This window comes from Rhinatrema bivittatum, chromosome 3 (assembly GCF_901001135.1).
Source record: "Rhinatrema bivittatum chromosome 3, aRhiBiv1.1, whole genome shotgun sequence".
NCBI lineage: Eukaryota > Metazoa > Chordata > Amphibia > Gymnophiona > Rhinatrematidae > Rhinatrema > Rhinatrema bivittatum.
The window spans coordinates 301691572-301709943 of NC_042617.1; the positions used below are offsets into that span (position 1 = coordinate 301691572).

The window sequence follows — 18372 nt, forward strand, 5'->3', positions numbered from 1 at the left end:
CATCCCCTCCACATGATGTCACTACCTACATTTATTTATGCCTACCGGGCTTTCCTACCTATGAGTTAGCAAGGATTCCATCTTCCTCTATTCCTTCCTCTGAAATGCTTCGCCTTGCTGTTCCTGCGTTCCAGACTGAGTGACTCAGTTACCCGCTCCTCAGGGGCCTTGCTGCACTCAGGGCCATCTGCTCCTCAGAGAGCCTTATCTGCCTGTCTCACCTCCTCCAGCTAAGTGAGCTCCTCTCGCTGTTTCCTCGGATGACCCTTCACTGTTCCTGCTTCTGGTCTCCGCTGCTGCTACTAGGTATTCTCTACTGCAAACATTATGGAGTGAGTACAAGAGCTGTTCTACACTACTGCTTCCATCTTGCTGTGTGGATCCTCGGGTTACCCAACTCTGCGGACCACTACCAAATTCACGCTGTCTTGTGCCAGTTATCAGCATCTATCTCCGGCCTAACCCGCACCGTGGACCACTGCCGGAGCTACCTCACACAAGGCCTGTCATAAGCAAGTATTCCCTGAGTTACCCCACTCTGCGGACCACTACTGGATAATCCATCTCAGGTCTTCCTACTCCAGGACTGAATTAACTAACCCACTCCTCAGGTTTCTCTTTGCTGTATAATAAATATTCTCTGACTCCTGTGTCCATCACTGCTGAGACCCCACCTGTCATGGAGAGTCCCCACAGGGCTCCTCCCTATGGGTGGAGCCAGCTCTCTCCACGACCCAAGGGCCCACGAACCAAGTTCAAACATAACACATGTTCTTGATGCTTGGAGAATACTCAATCACTGCACCAGGGACTTTACTCACTGTGCACGATCTGCTGATTCTAAGTCCAGGCTTGATTATCTACTGGTCTCTGGTTCCCTTTTTTCTCAGCTGCGGAGCTCAGTTATTGAACCTATGGTGGTGTCCAAACAATGCTTGGTGACTTGTGTTTTGCAGGGGCCAGGCTCTAATCATAATTTCCCTAATTGGCAAATGCTTCCTTGGTTGATGCATGATAAGGCCTTTAAGGATTTCTTGTTGTCCAAATGGCAAGCCTATGAGTTGCATAATAAGCAACATCAATCATTCTCTTCTGGGAAACAACAAAACTTGTGCTTCAGGGTGAAATCATTGGGTACTCTATTCATCGTAAACGGGAAATAGGAATATTCTAGAGCTTAACGATCCAAAGACAACGACAAACCTTTTCCAACAGAAAAAAATCAGCAGAACCAGAGGTCACGAGCTGAGGCTCCAAGGAGGAAGACTAAGAACCAATGTCAGGAAGAATTTCTTCACGGAGAGAGTGGTGGATGCCTGGAATGCCCTTCCGGAGGAAGTGGTGAAGTCCAAAACTGTGAAGCACTTCAAAGGGGCATGGGATAAACATTGTGGATCCATCAGGTCCAGAGGACACGTATAAAATAGCAGGTAGCAAAACACTGCACCGAGCGGCAGTAGCCACAGAGGCATTCACGGAGCGGGATGCCAGTGGCCAGTGGTAGGTGTCCACCTTCACGGAGCGGAAGGATGGAGGGCTGTCATCTCCCAATTAAAAAAACAAAAAACAAAACAGGGATGGGATCCATCAGGTCTAGAGGACGCATATAAAGAGCAGGTAGTAAAATACTGCACAGAGTGGCAGTAGCCACAGAGGCATTCACGGAGCGGGATGCCAGTGGCCAGTGGTAGGTGTCCACCTTCACGGAGCGGAAGGATGTAGGGCTGTCATCTCCCAATTAAATAAAAAAAAAACAGAAAACAAAACAGGAATGGGATCCATCAGGTCTAGAGGACACATATAAAGAGCAGGTAGTAAAATACTGCACGGAGCGGCAGTAGCCACAGAGGCATTCACGGAGCGGGATGCCAGTGGCCAGTGGTAGGTGTCCATATAAAGAGCAGGTAGTAAAATACTGCACAGAGCGGCAGTAGCCACAGAGGCATTCACGTAGCGGGATGCCGGTGGCCAGTGATAGGTGTCCACCTTCACGGAGCGGAAGGATGGAGGACTGTCATCTCCCAATTAAATAAATAATAATAAAAAAAAACAGGGATGGGATCCATCAGTTCTAGAGGACGCATATAAAGAGCAGGTAGTAAAACACTGCATGGAGCGGCAGTAGCCACAGAGGCATTAACGGAGCGGGATACCAGTGGTAGGTGTCCACCTTCACAGAGTAGAAGGACGAAGGGCATCCATCTCCCAATTAAAAAAAAAAAAAGAAAAAAACAGGGATGGGTTCATGGGCTATAGGTATTACCAATTATTAGGCTTTTCAATATTTGATGATAGTTAATGTGACTTTCAAGGCATGCTTCACTTTCGGTGCATGTCCGGCATGACTCCCTGCTTCAATGACAGGGGAAAAGAAAAACTGATACTTCACACATTTCCAGCATTGCCCTCTGCTTCATGGCAGAGAGCTATGCTGCCGCTTACCCAACTAATCAAACTTAATATTTCACTTGGAAGCAGCTCCATCACTGCTCTCTACATTAATAGTGGGGGTGAAAAGGGAATTAGAACATAAGGTTACTAAGAGCCAAGAGAAACAGTTAAGTATGAGAAAAAATAAGTGTAAGGCTTGCTGGGCAGACTGGATGGACCGGTTGGTCTTCTTCTGCCGTCATTTCTATGTTTCTATGTTTCTTACCAATCAGTTAAGTCAATGTAAGAGGGATCTTAATACAAAATCGACCCCAGAGCTCCAATGCAAATTTCTTTTCTTGCAGAAAACTTTAAATGAGAACTTGCATAAGAGAGTGACATCTTCTTTGTTTCATTGAAACACAAATGATTTCTTTTTGGCAATAGATCTGGTAAGATATTAGCAAATGTAATGAGGGGGGAACGAAAATCTGTCTTGGTTTCCAGCCTCTGGGGTAGTGATGGGAAACTGGCCACCTCCATTGATGGTATTGATGCTATTTTTCAGACTTATTATCATCAATTATATACTGCAGAGGAGGAAGACCTCTCTGCTAGAACCCAGTTTATGGAGCAGATCTACAGGCTGAATGTGCCATTTAGGGTAGAGGAAATTGCTGTGATGGTTACAGACCTAAAAAATTTCAAAGCACCCGGACCGGATGGGCTGACATCTTCTTTTTACAAAGCACTGAACCCAGCTGTGTTACAGAATATGAAGTCTTTGTTTGATGCCATGGTGATCAAGGGGGAGATGCCTGACATACTTCGTATGGCCAATATAATCATGCTTCCTAAGCCTGGAAGAGATTCTTATAAGTCATCTGCTTATCAACCCATTTCTTTGATAAATATCAATATTAAAATTTATGCTAAGCTTTTTGCTAATTGTCTGACAGATATTCTTCCCTACTTGATACGGGCGCGGCCACAAGCTCATGGGAGAACGTGAGCCCCTGAACCACGGCACGACTCAGAGTGGAGCCCCGAGCCACACAGTGGGAGGTGAGCGCATGCAAGCACGGGCGGAGCAGGAACAAAGCAGGACTGGAACTAAAGCAAGGAACTCAGAACAGGCACCAAGCAGGATCAGCCCTCCACTGGACCTACACGCACCAAGGAGACCCAGCAATACAATGCTGGTCTCAGGAGTAGCCCTCCGGCCACTCGAAAGTCCTTTCGGACCCGCCGCTTGGGAACGACAAATGTGTGAGGCCATACGGAGGCTGAGGGCAGGAACAAGATGAAGACTTGGAACTTGGAAGGACTCCGATGAAAACTTGGAACTTGGAAGGACTCAGACAAAGACTCAGGTTACTCAGAAGACTTGAACAAGGACTCAGGTTACTCAGAAGGTCTCAGGCTTGGAACTTGGAAGGAGTCAGACAAGGATTCAAGTTACTCAGAAGACTCGAACAAGGATTCAGGTTACTCAGAAGACTTGAACAAGGATTCAGGTTACTCAGAAGGTCTCAGGCAAGGTTTCAGGACTCAGGCAAACGACTGGGTGAGAACTGCATCACAACGCACCCTACACAGCCGCCCACGGCTGGTCGCGGACCACGCTGAGTGCAAAGCAGACTCCAGGCGACGTAGTGGAACTTGAGATTGGAACATGTTGAAGATTCAGTAGAGGCCTGCACAGGGGCACGCTCTACCCAGCCGCCTGTGGCTGGTCGCGGACTACGCTGGAGCAGAGCAGGTTCTAGCAGAGTCTTGGGCATGGACGGAAGCAGGCAAGGAACTCCAAAGCCCGGGACAGGATTCAAGACTCAGGATTCAAGACTCGGAACGTGGAACTCGAAACATTAAAAACAGAGGTCTTCCGGAGACTTGCGCTGCAGACAAGAAGGCCTTGTACCACTAAGCGCCCTACACAGCCACCCATGGGCTGGTCACGGACCATGATGGTGGCATGCCAGGAAAGGTGGAAGCAGGAAACTGGGAACTGGTTGCAGAGGCAAAGACAAAGGCATCAGGACCAAGACATCAGGAAGAACATCTGGAACATCAGGACTCGGGAACCAAACCACAGAACATCAGGACATGGAACAGGCGACAAAGGAGCTCTGACGGAGGACGAGACCAGGAACATCAGGATGAGGAGACCAGGAACACAGAACGAAGAGCCATCTAGACAAGTGAAGACCATGGAGAACCTGGACTGGCACAGAGGAACATGGACAACCATGAAGTCCAATCCGAAGGCCTCGAAGCAGGAAGTTGAGTGAAAGCTGGCTTTCGGTGGGGTCACGGGCTTTTCCCACCGCTGGCCCCACCGACGGCTAGAGGAGCCTAGAGGAGGGCCCAGGGAGGAAGCAGGACCATGGAAAGCGGCATCCCTGCCGCAGATGGAGGAAGGAGCAGGCAGGTGTCGGGAGCGGCCTCCTGGTCGCAAGATTTTATTTATTTATTTATTTATTTATTTAACAGTTTTTTTATACCGACCTTCATAGTAGATAACCATATCGGATCGGTTTACATTTTAACAAAGGGTAAACTGAGGTAACAATTCTTGGTAAATAATAGATAACAAAGGAAAAGGAATAAGTCAAAGTTACAATCAACAAGGAATGGAAAACTTGGAGGCTTAAAGTCAAGCTGGAAGGAAGATAGAGGCAGGTAGATTTGTACAGGATTCTGAAATTTACTGGTAACCAATGTAGGTTTCTGAGGACGGGGGTGATGTGTTCACCGCGGCTGGTGTTGGTCAGCAGTCTCGCTGCCGCATTTTGTAACATCTGCAGTGGTTTGGTGGTAGATTTAGGGAGGCCTAGAAAGAGGGCACTACAGTAATCTATTTTGGTGAACAGAAGAGCCTGGAGGACTGTCCTGAAGTCTTGGAAAAATAAGAGTGGTCTCAGTCGTTTCAAAACCTGTAGTCTGTAGAAACTGTCTTTGGTAGTTGTGTTGACCATTTTTTTAAGGTTTAGACGATTGTCTATTATTACCCCAAGGTCTCTAACGTGCGTACAGGTGATGTGAGCATTGTGTGGTGAAGGTGGAGGAAGATTGTTTTCATTTGAAGAGATGAGGAGAAGTTCCGTCTTTGAGGCATTGAGGACCAAGTTTAAGCTGTTGAGTAGATTAGTAATGGATAGAAGACAGTTATTCCAGTAGGTGAGAGCTTTTGAGATGGATTCTGTTATTGGGATTAGAATCTGTACATCATCTGCGTACAGATAGTGAATTAGGTTGAGGTCTGTCAGTAGTTGGCAGAGGGGGAGGAGGTATATATTAAAGAGGGTTGGGGATAAGGAGGATCCTTGTGGTACGCCAAGGGAAGATTTTGTTAGAGGTGACTCCTTGTTATTGATTTTGACTTTGAAAGTCCTATTGCTGAGAAAGGACCTGAACCAGTTGTGGGCTGATCCGGAGATGCCGATATCCTCAAGGCGATCCAGAAGGATGGTGTGGTTGACGGTGTCAAATGCCGCCAAAATGTCTAACAGAACTAATAAGAAGGAATGTCCTTTGTCTAACCCCATTATAATATGGTCTGTAAGCGAAATGTGGAGGGTCTCCGTGTTGCGTGATTTCCGGAAGCCATATTGCGAGGGGTATAGGATCTTATGGTCCTCTAGATATTCTGAAAGCTGGGTGTTTACCAGTTTCTCTGTAAGTTTGGCAACGAATGGAAGATTGGAGATGGGTCTAAAGTTGGCTAGTACATTAGGGTCTAGATTGTGTTTCTTGAGGAGGGGCTTAAGAGAAGCGGTTTTTAGGCTGTCTGGGTAGCTTCCTTGAGTTAGAAGGCTGTTAATAATATTTGTTAGAGGTCCTGAGATCATGTCTGGAATAAGAAGCAGGAGTCTTGATGGGATATTATCAGCCGGATGACTAGATGGTTTCTGTCTTTTTAGAAGGGATTCAATCTCTTTGGTGGAGATTAATTCGAAGCTGTCCAACTTAGGTTTAGAGAACGAATTGAAATACTCATCTGATTTGAGAGGTGTTGTATTAGGAGGAAGGAGGGCGAGAGTATTTAGGATCTTCAGTTGAAAAAATGAGGCGAGTTCATTAGCCTTGGATAGAGCTTGTTCGTCTGGAATAGGTGGCGGGGTTGATTTAGTTATTTGTGTTACGTAAGCAAATAGGGCCTGGGCGTCATACTGGTAGTGGTGTATTTTGTTGGCGTAGTATTCCTTTTTTTTTTGTAGTATGCAGGTCCTATAGCAATGTAAGAAACCCTTGTATGCTGAAAGGGTAGTTGAGTTGGGGGTTTTTCGCCATCTATTTTCTTTATGGCGTAAGTCCTGTTTCATCTGTTTTAGTTCGGTGCTGAACCAAGGTTGATTCCCCTTTTTTTTTGGATTGATTGTTTTGGAGGTTATTGGGCACCATTTGTTTGCGACTGCTTCAGTAATTGTTTGCCAGGAAGATAGGGCTGAGTCGGGATTAGACAGGTCCAGGTTGGAGAGTTCCTTGGAGAGCTGCTCGCTGAGTATATCAGATGGACATGATTTCCTGAATTGAATGGTGGAAAGGTGCGGAGAGGTGTGAGTCTGTTTGTATGTGGAGAAGGATGATTCTATCAAGAAATGATCTGACCAGGGGATTGGGGTACATGTGGGATCTACCGTGCACGTGAATTTAGAGTTAATGAATATTAAATCCAGGATGTGACCAGCTTTGTGTGTGGGGCTGTTGATAGTCTGAGAGAATCCCATTGCAGTGAGGGTGGTGAGGAAGGCTTCGCAGTTCGCAGATCGCGGAATAGCGTCTGTATGGAGGTTGAAATCACCCATAATCATAGTTGGTAGGTCTAAGTTAATATGTTTTGCTATGGATTCTATGAGGGGTGAAGGGTCGGTTTCTAAAACTCCAGGAGGAGCGTAGACTAGCAAAATTTGTAGAAGTTTTGACTTGACTAATCCTAGTTCCAATTTGGATTCAGTCTTGATGGTGTGAGCGGTCAGTCTGAGTTCTTTCTTGGAGGCTAGAAGAAGTCCGCCACCTCTTTTTTTGTGTCTATGGAAGGTGAAGATGTCATATAACTGGATAGGTAGTTGGTTGGTTAAGGCAATGTCCGAGTTTTTTAACCAGGTTTCTGTGATGGCACAGATGTCTGGGTTGGAGTCCAGGAGGTAATCATTGAGGATGTGTGTCTTTTTAGTTAAAGATTGTGCATTGAGGAGGGTTACTGAGAGTAGCGTGAGTCCTAGAAGTTGGTTCAAAGGTGACGTCATGATTGGAATAATTCTTTTTTGTAAGACGTTTGTGGAGTTAGGTAAGGAGATTCTCCTCTGGTTGTAGATGATTGGGATGTTGTGTGTGAACATGATGAATGAGGTTCCGGAAGAGGTTTAGTCTGAGAAATATTTTGATTGGGACTGGATACAACTGGTGAGAGTCTGTATGAAGAAGAGATGTCTGTGGACGGATGAAAGAAGGTGTTTGTCTGAATGAAGGATGAAAGAAGGTGTTTGTCTGAATGAAGGGCGGTTTGGATGATTGTTGAAAGGAAGTCTATAAGCTTGTTGGATTGATTGGAGGCGTGCTCCGTCCTCCGTAGGTGTGGGTGGTTGTTTGACCAAGTGGTGGTAGAGCTCCACTTCTGGAGGTCACTAAGTTCGAGTGCTGGGGTGAGATGCTGGGGCGAATCTTGGTTGAGAGCTGATGTTGAGTGCTGAGATTGGATGCTGGGTTGCGTCCTGGTTGCGTGCTGAGGTCGAGTCCTGATTGAGAGTTGGTGAAATGCTGGGGTTGTGTGCTGGGCGGTTGTTGTCTGATGCTGGTTGAGTGTTGGGTGCGGAATTACACTTTCTCTGGGGGGATCTGCAGTGTAGGGGCAGAAGGAGGGGTTGTAAATGGGTCTGTGCCAGGTTACAGTCGCTCCCAGTTGAAGGGAAAGGCTGCAAAAAATGACGGGGAGTGGGCAGGTTGACCGGCTTGAGAAACGGAGGGCTGAGCAGTTTCAGAGATCAAGATAGGGGCTATCCTGCGGGGCTACACTAAGGGGCACACAAAGGGGCAGGCCCCTTTGTTGCGCTCCTTCGACGCGCGACGCTCGGCGCGCGGCGCCTGGCTGGATAGCAATTTAAAGCCCCTCAAGGGCTGGCTCCTATTGGAGGAGCTGGATCGGTGGGCGGGGCTCATTTTCGGCGATTTCGGCGCGGTTTTTACTGCTTACAGGTTTTAGTGAGTCGCTTCTGCCGCGTTTGTCGTCCCCGTGTCTCCCCGGGGGGGGAGAGAAAAGCCCTGGCCTTCCCCCGGTGGGGCTCTGCGCCGACAGCGCAGGCCTTCCCCGATCGCCGCAGTGATGAAGAGCGATAAAGATGACATCGCAGTGGCAGCGGCTTCCCTTGCTGCTCAGGAAGAAGGAGCCAGGCGGCCTCCCGCCGCAAAGAAAGAGTCGGCAGTGGCGGCTTCAGGGCCGCCCCGAAGATGAACGTCGGCGGTCCACAGGCCGTGAAGAAATGGAGTCCCGCCGGCGGTTCAGGGCTGCAACGAAGGAGGCAGCGCCGGCGGCGGTCTCCGGCCACCCAAGGGAATCCCAGCAGGGAAACCCCCCACTGCAGAGGCAGAGCTCCAGCGGTGGCACAGGCTGCGAAAAGGAAGGGTGGCGGCGGCGGCTCCACCCCACAAGGAGCAACAACTCGGTGGCGGCACTAGGCCGCGAAGACAGATGACAGCGGTGGCCTGGGGTAAGTGGAGAGGCCTGCTCGTGGGATGGGCTCCGCGAGCAGGATCGTAACACTTGTTCTCTCCAGGACAAGCAGGTTTTGTGAAAGGTAGGAGTTCCATGGTGATCAAGGGGGAGATGCCTGACATACGTCGTATGTCGTACGACGTATTTCCCTTTTACTTGACCTTTGCAAATGCCACCATGTTGTTGACCCTGTCCTGGTAGAGTTTGATGCCAAAAAGGCTCTTGACCGGGTTTCGTGGTCTTTTTTTTTTTTTTATTTGTTTTGGATAAATTCGGGTTTGTGGGTTTTTTTCTCCCAGGTTATTCAGTTCATGTATGCTGATCCAGGGGCTTGTATTTTGGGTTAATAATAGTCTCTCTCAGAACCAAGATGGCCGCCACTCTGTGAACACGAATCCATCTCGGCTCCGTGGTGTCTTGTGAAATTTCTTCGTCTTTGCTTCTTTTATATTTCCTTTATGGACATGCCACATAGTAAAAGAAAAGCAAAGATTCGTGAAACTTTTTCCTCTACCCCAACATTTTCTTCACGTCAGCCACGGATCGAGGAGGTATTTGGATCTGTGCACCCGAGACCGGAGGGTGGGGCCACGGGCGCCGGCAATGGAGAGCGACCACCGGACGCCCAGGCCTAGGAAACATCTTTGAGCCCCGGGGCTCCAACAGTTCCAGCAATGCCATTTAGAACCCCAGATGGAGTGGGGTCGGAACAACTACAACCAATGCTGATACATCTAACTCGGAGGATCTCTGATACCCCAAGAAGGGACGGTGAACAGCCATCAGCTTCAGTGAGCTTGATTGAGAGCTCCAAGGGTGAAGAAGAGGAAGTAAGGCAAAGGGAAAATGGCGAAGCTGGCCTCTTAGAGCGGAGAGGTAAGGAGACTAAGATTAACGTGATTGTGAAAGCACCGCTGGAAATTTCAGAAAAAATTACACTGGAAGAAATAAGGAAGGCACTTATAAATATGAATAAAGCTATATATGATTTGACTAATATGATAAAATAAAATATGGATAAAGCCCAAGGATTGGAGAATAGGATACAACTGGTAGAAACATCTGTTTAAAAAGCTGAAATTGAAATTAAAAGTGTGAAGGAAGTTCAGTGTAACCTGATAAAATCTGAAAGTATGATAATGAGACGGATGGATTTCATAGAAAATGAAGCACGGAGAAATAACTTAAGACTTTTACATTTTCCCAAATCCAGATGGATGACAGCTAAGGATTTGTTTAAAAGTTATCTTTTAAATATTCTGGGTTATTCTAAGACTTCTATGCCTATGGTTTCTAAAATACTTTATTTACCTGAAAAAAAGGAAGAAAAGAAAAATGTTGATCGAGAACCAGATAATTTAACAGAAATTCTGGAAAAGTCCTTTGAGAGTAAAATTGAGTCCAGAGCAACGTTATTAGTGACGTTTATTCAAACAAGTGACAGAGATAATATATTACAAAAGTCCTTCTGAAATCAAAGTCAACTTTTTTATGGATACCAAATAAGAATATTCCCGGACATTACTAGGAAAATGCAAGAGAAAAGAAAATGTTTCCTGATGATGAAAGGGGAAGTGATTACACGTGGCGCTAAGTTTTACCTGAGGTTCCCGTGTAGGTGTATTGTGGTATATCAGGATAATAGAAACATCTTCGTTGAGCCCAGGCAATTACGTTTAAACTTGGACTCCCACTCCTAAATGTTCTAAGAGGGTTGGACAAATTGTTATAGCGGGTTCACAACACAGAGTTTCAGCGAATAATGCTATGATGATAATTTATTTCCTTTTGTACCGCTTAATATTTGATTCTCCTTCTGTTCTTATAAGTTATAGAAGAAATTTTTCCACTATGTCAAGATAGTTGATGAGGATGATGATGTAATATTTTTCTTTCTTTTTTCCTTAAACATGTATTCAATATATATTGTTGAAACTTCAATAAAAATAAAATTAAAAAAAAAAATAATAGTCTCTATACTTCTTTTCCTCTGTCCAAGGTACTCGCCAAGGCTGCCCCTTGTCTTCCCTGTGTTTATCTTATCGATTAAGCCCTTGGTACATGCCCTTCAGGACTTCCTACAGGCTTATATGGTGTTTAATAATTTTTCTTTTATGAATAAGTTCTTATTTACAGGTGAGACACATTCTTCCTCAGATTTTGTAAATTTTTCAGGAATTTGGTTCTTTTTTGGGCCTCAAATTTAATTAGGACAAGTCCGAGGTCTTAGATATTATGGGGCATTTTCAAGATTCCTGACCAGATCTCCCTTTGCGTTGGGTGGAGGATTCGCTTAAATATCTGGGAGTCCATATTCATAGGGATACTGATAAATGGTATCAAGTTAACATTCCACCATTACTAGGGGATATTCGTAAATGTACTTTGAGGTGGATGAAACTTCCTTTATCACTTATGGGCAGTACAGTGTTGTTTAAGATGTCTCTTCTTCCTAAACTATTCTATATGTTACAAATGCCGCCTCTAATTCTCACCTCCTTAGACCTTAAAGGGTTTTATTATGTCTGTTCCAGGTTTATCTAGGGGAGCTTAAAGCAAGGGTGTCTCTTGTCAAACTGATGGTGCAAAATAGGCTCAGCGTGCGCAGGAGCGGGTTTTCAGGGTTACACGCGTTATATACACGCATAGTCCTTTTAAAATCGCCCCAATATTTGTCTTAATTTTGAACTTGTTCTATGTAACCTGTGGATACTGTAAATCACTTTGATGACTTTCATCAATTAGAGGTCAAACTAAATTATAAAAATAATGACACAAAATTATTCAAAGTAGCAGGTTGTGAAGAATTGCAAAAGACCTTGTAAGACTAGCAGACTGGGCATCGAAACTGAAGTTATATCCACATTCAAAGATAGTGGTACTCCACTGATAGATTAATCTGAATCTAAAAACAATGCATTAGATATTGCGTGACTTTTCCAAATTATTTCTAGCCATGCCAAACTTGATCATAATCTTGTGTGGTTCAAGTGTACCATCTTAAATCGATAATAATCAACTATCAATATTAAAAAACAAACAAATTAACCACACGGCATCCATAATTATAACCTGAGGCAATAATTAATTCTCTACAAGTCAACCAATGTTGTCAAAAATATATTAGCCATACTTAATTAAGACATTTTTATTAATTTCATTAATAAGTACTCCATAAAATATTATTACAGTGGTGGTGAGGTCCGCTAAATAAAGTATACAATGGACTAATTTAACTTTATTGAATCGCCGTGTGTAGATAAAAACTGATACTATATAAGTCACTACTCATAGAAAAAAACCCCGCGGTTATAGAAACAAATACCTTTGAGAAAAAGCAAATATAAACAATTCCAAAAAGGTTGATTCACTTCATAAATACAAAATATCAATCTTATATGTATTATTCTTTATTATTTTTCTTAATCTATCCACTTTGATTAACGCAATATATCAGTATAGTTTGGCAATCTACTCGAATTTATCAGCTAAAAAATACATAAATTGTTGCAAAAAGCACTATAACTTATATACCCGATTAGTAATATTTAATACATAATTTTATTGTTTAGAGCAACAGAGCAGGGATTGCAATTCAAAATATCTTCGTTCTAACCAACTTTCTTTAAAAAAATACTCAAACGCTCCCAAAATGCACTCATCTCAAGAAGTATTTAAATAAACTTACTACACATACAGGACCTCAAACCTCTACTACTATAATAACTGCTCCCTGATAAAAAAAATATCCAGAGAACTTCAAGAGTAGTGACTGATGCCATACGTAAAGTCAAAGACTGCCAGAAATCATTCCTTTTTGTAAAGCTGCTTCGCGCCACAACTGACGTTGATGATGTCATTACACATCAAAAAATAGCCTTGATTGACAGATATGCCGACAGGCACCAGTATGCTAATTCAAATCGCATTGTTACCCAAATTGTATACTAAATAAAAACCTAGTCAAAGTTTTACATCACAGTCACATATTGGTTATTTCCAATAAATATTTTATGAATCGGTCTCACAGTATGTTCACTGCTTAATGGGCAGTACTTCAAATTGTTAACATAATGAAGGTATTATAAATTAATTAGAGAGTAAATGATAGAAGGAGATGAGAGATGAAAGGGGATAGAGAAAGATGAAAAAAATATGTGGTGGAAAAACCTTGAATTTTAAATTTATATTCCATAATCAGATAAAATAAATTAAATTGTCAATTTAAAAAATGATGTAAAAGATAAAAAAATAAAAAATAAATAAATATAAGCTTTGATTACTTTCAACAATTAGAGGTCAATCAAACTAAGTGGGTCATTTTCTATCCCTATCGCACGCGAAAAGGGACTTTTCGCGTGCGATAGCTAGACAGGGGCGGAGTCGGCACTGGCGGCAATAAGGTAAGACCCGTAGCACGCCCAATAGCACCACCTTTCACGGTGGAGCTATTGGGTGTGAAAGCTGGCAGCGATAACACTGCGGAGGTGCGATCACTGCTGGCTTTCGCAGGCCGGCCCCCACTTTGCCCCCCCCCCTGCCCCCCGTTACCGCGAGATTCAGAAAGCCGTGCGATATTAGAAAATCCAGGCCTAAATTATAAAAATAATGACAGAAAATTATTCAACGTGGCAGATTGTGAAGAATTGCAAAAGAACCTTGTAAGACTAGCAGATTGGTACATCTAGATGGCAGATGAAATTTAATATGGACAAGTGAAAAGTGATGCACATGGGGAAAAATAATCCCAACTACAGGTGCAGAATTCTGGGTTCCATTAAATATCATTACCCAGGAAAAGGACCTTGGAATCCTTGTGAACAATAAGTTGAAATCCTGGCTCAGTGCATGGCAGTGGTCAAAAAAAGAAATAGAGCATTAGGAATTATTTGGAAAGGAATGGAGATTAAAACAAGGATATCATATTATTTCTGTACTGAGCTATGGATCAACCTCCTCTTGAGTATTGTATGCAGATCTGGTCACGTCATCTCAAAAATACATAGCGGAATTAGAAATGGTACAAAGAATGGCAATAAAGGGAATGGAACAGCTCGAATATAAATAAACATTATAATGCATAATGAACAGAACCATTGTATAAAGGCAGTACAAACTAAGCAGCACACATAAAAATGAGAATAAAGTTAACCGGATCAAGCCACGTAAAGCTGACTAGTTTTGGCAGATTTAAAAGTTAAGAACAGAAATAAATAGCTACCAAATCCTGGAAAAAAGTTAATTCACTCCAGGCTGTGATACCCGGCCTGAGCCAAAAACCTATCGTGTTTGAGCCAACTTCCTAAAGGCAAGCAAATCCCTCACACAGTGCCTGTTCCACTGAGAGGGTAAGAAAAAGAACTCTGCCTTATTTCCGACAATATTGGGAGTTTCAGGAAAAAAATTAAAGTATCAGCAGCTGAGGCAAGCAAACACATAGCTAAATATCAGGCCAATACAGTAAAGTGCGGCCGCGGTTACCCTGCTTCTAACCCACTTTCTACTCACAATTTGGCCGCGTTAGTCCAACCCGCGATTCACTATCCCTTTTAACCCATCCTTACCGCCTCTTTAAATCAACCGATAACCCTTTCCGCCCGCAGCATGTATATGAGATGTAAACGATCAGATTAGCTATTCCCTCCCATACAGTAATGCGTGCCCCGATTATTGCTTTTTAAACCTGCAGTTTTGCCGCGCGTTTAACCTGCTAATTTACCGCCTACCCCTACCCCTGCGTTAGTGTGGAGCGTCAGGCAAGCCGAAACGAAATTTCACGGGCCACGGAGCAGCCCCAGCCAGCCCCGCTTCACTGCCTGACCCCCTCACACCCCGGGACTTTCCGCCAGCCCCCGCTCACCTGCCCTGGCCGCGTCCATCTCCCGCGCTAACAGCTCCGGAGCAGCCCCAGTCCTCTCTCCCCTCCTCCCGAGGACAGCCGGCGGCGACAGCGGGCGCTCCCCGTGGCTCCCTATTCTCTAAAAGGTAATGAGTGCACGCCGTAACCTCGGACGTCGCACGCCGTGACCTCAGACGTCCAGCTGGGCGCTCAGGTCACGGAGCTGTCAGCGCGGGAGATGGACGCGGCCAGGGCAGGTGAGCGGGGGCTGGCAGAAAGTTTGGGGGGAGTTAGGGGGTCAGTTAGGGGGTCAGTCAGTCCTTCTCCTGTATCCACTTCCTGGTACCTGTCATTTCAAATGTCATTTGAAATGACAGGTACCAGCACACCCAGGATACTGTATAGGCGCTGTATAGCGCTCTATTCAGTAAAATGGATTGCGCTTCATGGACGCGCGTTGGATGCACGTTGGACGCGGCTTGCATTTGCATGCCATTTAAATACAGTATCGAGCGGTATGTGATATAGGGTGTGCGTGCAGCAAACGCGGGTGCGCCCGGCACCTCTTTCTACCGCACCTTACTGTATCGGCCCGTATGGAACTAACCTCCTGTACAGATAAGGCAGGTTGGTAGTGAATGTTAAACAGGCTTCCTCTCCATAGCAGATTCCAGCTTAGAACTCCTCACGGCTGCTCCAGGTACTTCTCTCTCTCTCTCTCTATCTCCTGCAGCTCCAGGAGCTCTGACCTTGAGTCCTAGATGGCCTGTGGAGAAAACAGAGAAACTCTGCTACCTTGAAATTCCTAAATACTTCGACATCTCCCAGAGAAAATTGTCAGAAAAATCACTACACCTCCCTTCTGACATTAGTGCTGTGTGTCAGTGAAGAGGCACACATCACTAGGCCAGGAACATAGCCCCCCTTGTGTACATGGAAACAATAAGAATAATGAACCTGCAAATGTTTTATTAATACTGGAACTCTTCTGTCAAGAACATAAGAAATTGCCATACTGGGTCAGACTGAGGGTCTATCAAGCCCAGCATCCTGTTTCCAACAGTGGCCAATCCAGGTTACAAGTACCCATGCTTCATACAGTTTGATGTAAACATAAACAAGATGAGAATTGTTCTTCTCAGGCCTCACAATGAGCTGGCACTTCCTGTGATATGCTGGTGACTTCAGATCACTACTAAAACCTGTATCAGACCTCATCAAGATTCATGAGGGAAAATCCAACATTTTCCGAGCAGGTCTCTGCCAAACATAAACCAGGTGGAAATTTGCCTGGTTCGAACTGAGTAGTGAACAATGTGCAATGAGTTTAACCTGCTTACATCATGTCTATACAGACAGAAGATGTGTAACACTAATATTACTACTAATAATCATTTGTATGTACCACCAGATGTACACAGCGCTATACAGAGACACGTAAGAAACAGTCCCTGCTCCTTGGGACTTACAGACTATTGCAGACCTATCCGTTTAGGACTTTGCTTATTTTACAGGCCTCACTTTCTTTCGTAGACTACATTTCATCATAATATTGGAAGAGCTTTTATGTCAAGGGTGGTTGCACTCTGGGCCCTATTTACTATACTATATCAGATAGGCCCCTTAATGAGATATACAAATATAGAAAGAAAAGCTTATAAAAATTATACAGCAGGAATAGTCTTTAAGATGGCAGGATGTTTTATTTACTTCTCGTGTTTGCTTTGTTGTTGTGCAGAAAACATTCTGGGGACTGGTGACACCACGCTCATGGTCTTGCCACTTGCAGGAGTGACTTGCTTCTCCAATCATGCTTCCGAAATACTGCCATTATGAGCACAGGATATCAGCCCTAGCCTGCTACAAACAGTTTGGTTGGGAATTCAGTGAATGCACCAGACCAGAGAACCTACATCTGATATCAGTGATCCACCAAATCATGACTTCTTGCTTTATTTAGCCCTCAATATCTTCAGAGATTCTTCAGTCAACTGTGCGGTTTTGTTTTCTCAGACAGTTTTCAACTCTAGGGCTGGAAGGCTCATGGGACTGGCTCAGGAATACAGAGCTTCTCACCTCTAGGCTTGATACTGAGGGGATGGGCACAGGGATACAGAGCCTTTCACCTAGTGAGATGGATACAGGGATGCAGATCCTCTCACCTCTAGGCCCAGATAGCTTGGGCACTGCTATTAAAACTAGTGTGCAAGAAGGGCAACTACACAGGGCAGCAAGCTAGGTGGGGAGGAACAAGAGATTTTTCCATCCTTTTCAGTCCATCTACGATTATGTGAGAATACGAGCCCAAAAGGAAGGGGGTGGGCAAAAGTAACCTCTCCCAGTGCACTGTTTGTCCAGGGACTGCCCTGGTCTTAATGCATTGAGCACAAGAATACAGAACCCATTAATATTAATCCGGTTAAGGTTCTTATGTGAAATAAATTATAAAATGAAGTCTGCCTCTCATCATCATCACTGTTTGTTTATGACACATTTTTCCAGCCAGAGAGTGCAAAGCGTGTTACAGATTGAGCCGTTTGAACAGTGAAGTGAATGAGTTCACACCGGCTGCTAAAGTGGGGGTAGTACAGCGAGGGGGTGGTGAATAAAAAATGGGTGTGCATTACAGGAAGGATTGTTTAGTAGGAGTATTGCATAATAGATCAGCCTAGTTTGAGGAGCAGGTGTGGCACATAGTTAGCAGAGTGCAATACAGAAGTGGTTTGTAGTCAATAACTATACAAAGTTAAATACAAAACAGTAAATCGAGTATAATATATTGCAGAGGGACACCAAATCGTACAAAACTATTACCATGCCATATCAAGTAGATTTTGTTTGGCAGAGGAGGTAGATAGTTCCAGAGAGGTTCCTGTCAACCAATAGGATATACGATAGGGGTTTAGGATAAAGTGGACAGGTGTTCGCATATAACTGACACTACCACCAGAACTTGAATTATTTAAAACTTGTGTTGGCAGTCTAAGTGGAAAAGTGACTGGATGAACATGTAAACTGAAGTCTACTGTAACAAGTTAGCGGCATTTCTTCTAGCATAGAGCTAAGGCATATTTGTACGCAGGGTATGTGAGAAAATCTTGCACTGAATTTGCCCCTACTATACCTGTTCTGTGGTGGGGCAGAGTGTGTGTGTGTGAGAGAATCTTGCACTGGTTCTGCCTGTGCTGTACCTGTTCTATGATGGGACAATCTATATAGTAAGCTTAAACTGCTACTGCCTCTATTGTACCTGTTCTGTAATAGCATAGTATGTATATGTGTGAAGGAAGATTGCACTGCCGCTACCCGTGCTATACCATGGGCAGCAGCCTTGCAAGCTCTGTTCTGTGGTAGGGTAGTGTGTGTTTGTGTGTCTATGTGAAGGAAGTTTGCACTGCGGCTGCCTGTGCTGTACTTGTTCTGTGGTGGGGCAGTGTAGTATTGTGAGTGA

General features: G+C 44.5%; 1 protein-coding gene across 1 annotated transcript in view; it reads left to right on the forward strand.

The window, feature by feature from the left end:
* Nucleotides 1-17396, forward strand: part of SOAT2 (sterol O-acyltransferase 2) — a 172091-nt gene extending 154695 nt beyond the window's left edge. Inside the window, exon 16 of the mRNA XM_029595059.1 lies at nucleotides 16660-17396. Coding sequence (XP_029450919.1) covers nucleotides 16660-16716 — 57 coding nt within the window. The 3' untranslated portion in view covers nucleotides 16717-17396. The remainder of the gene's footprint in view (nucleotides 1-16659) is intronic.
* Nucleotides 17397-18372: the final 976 nt, after the last annotated feature.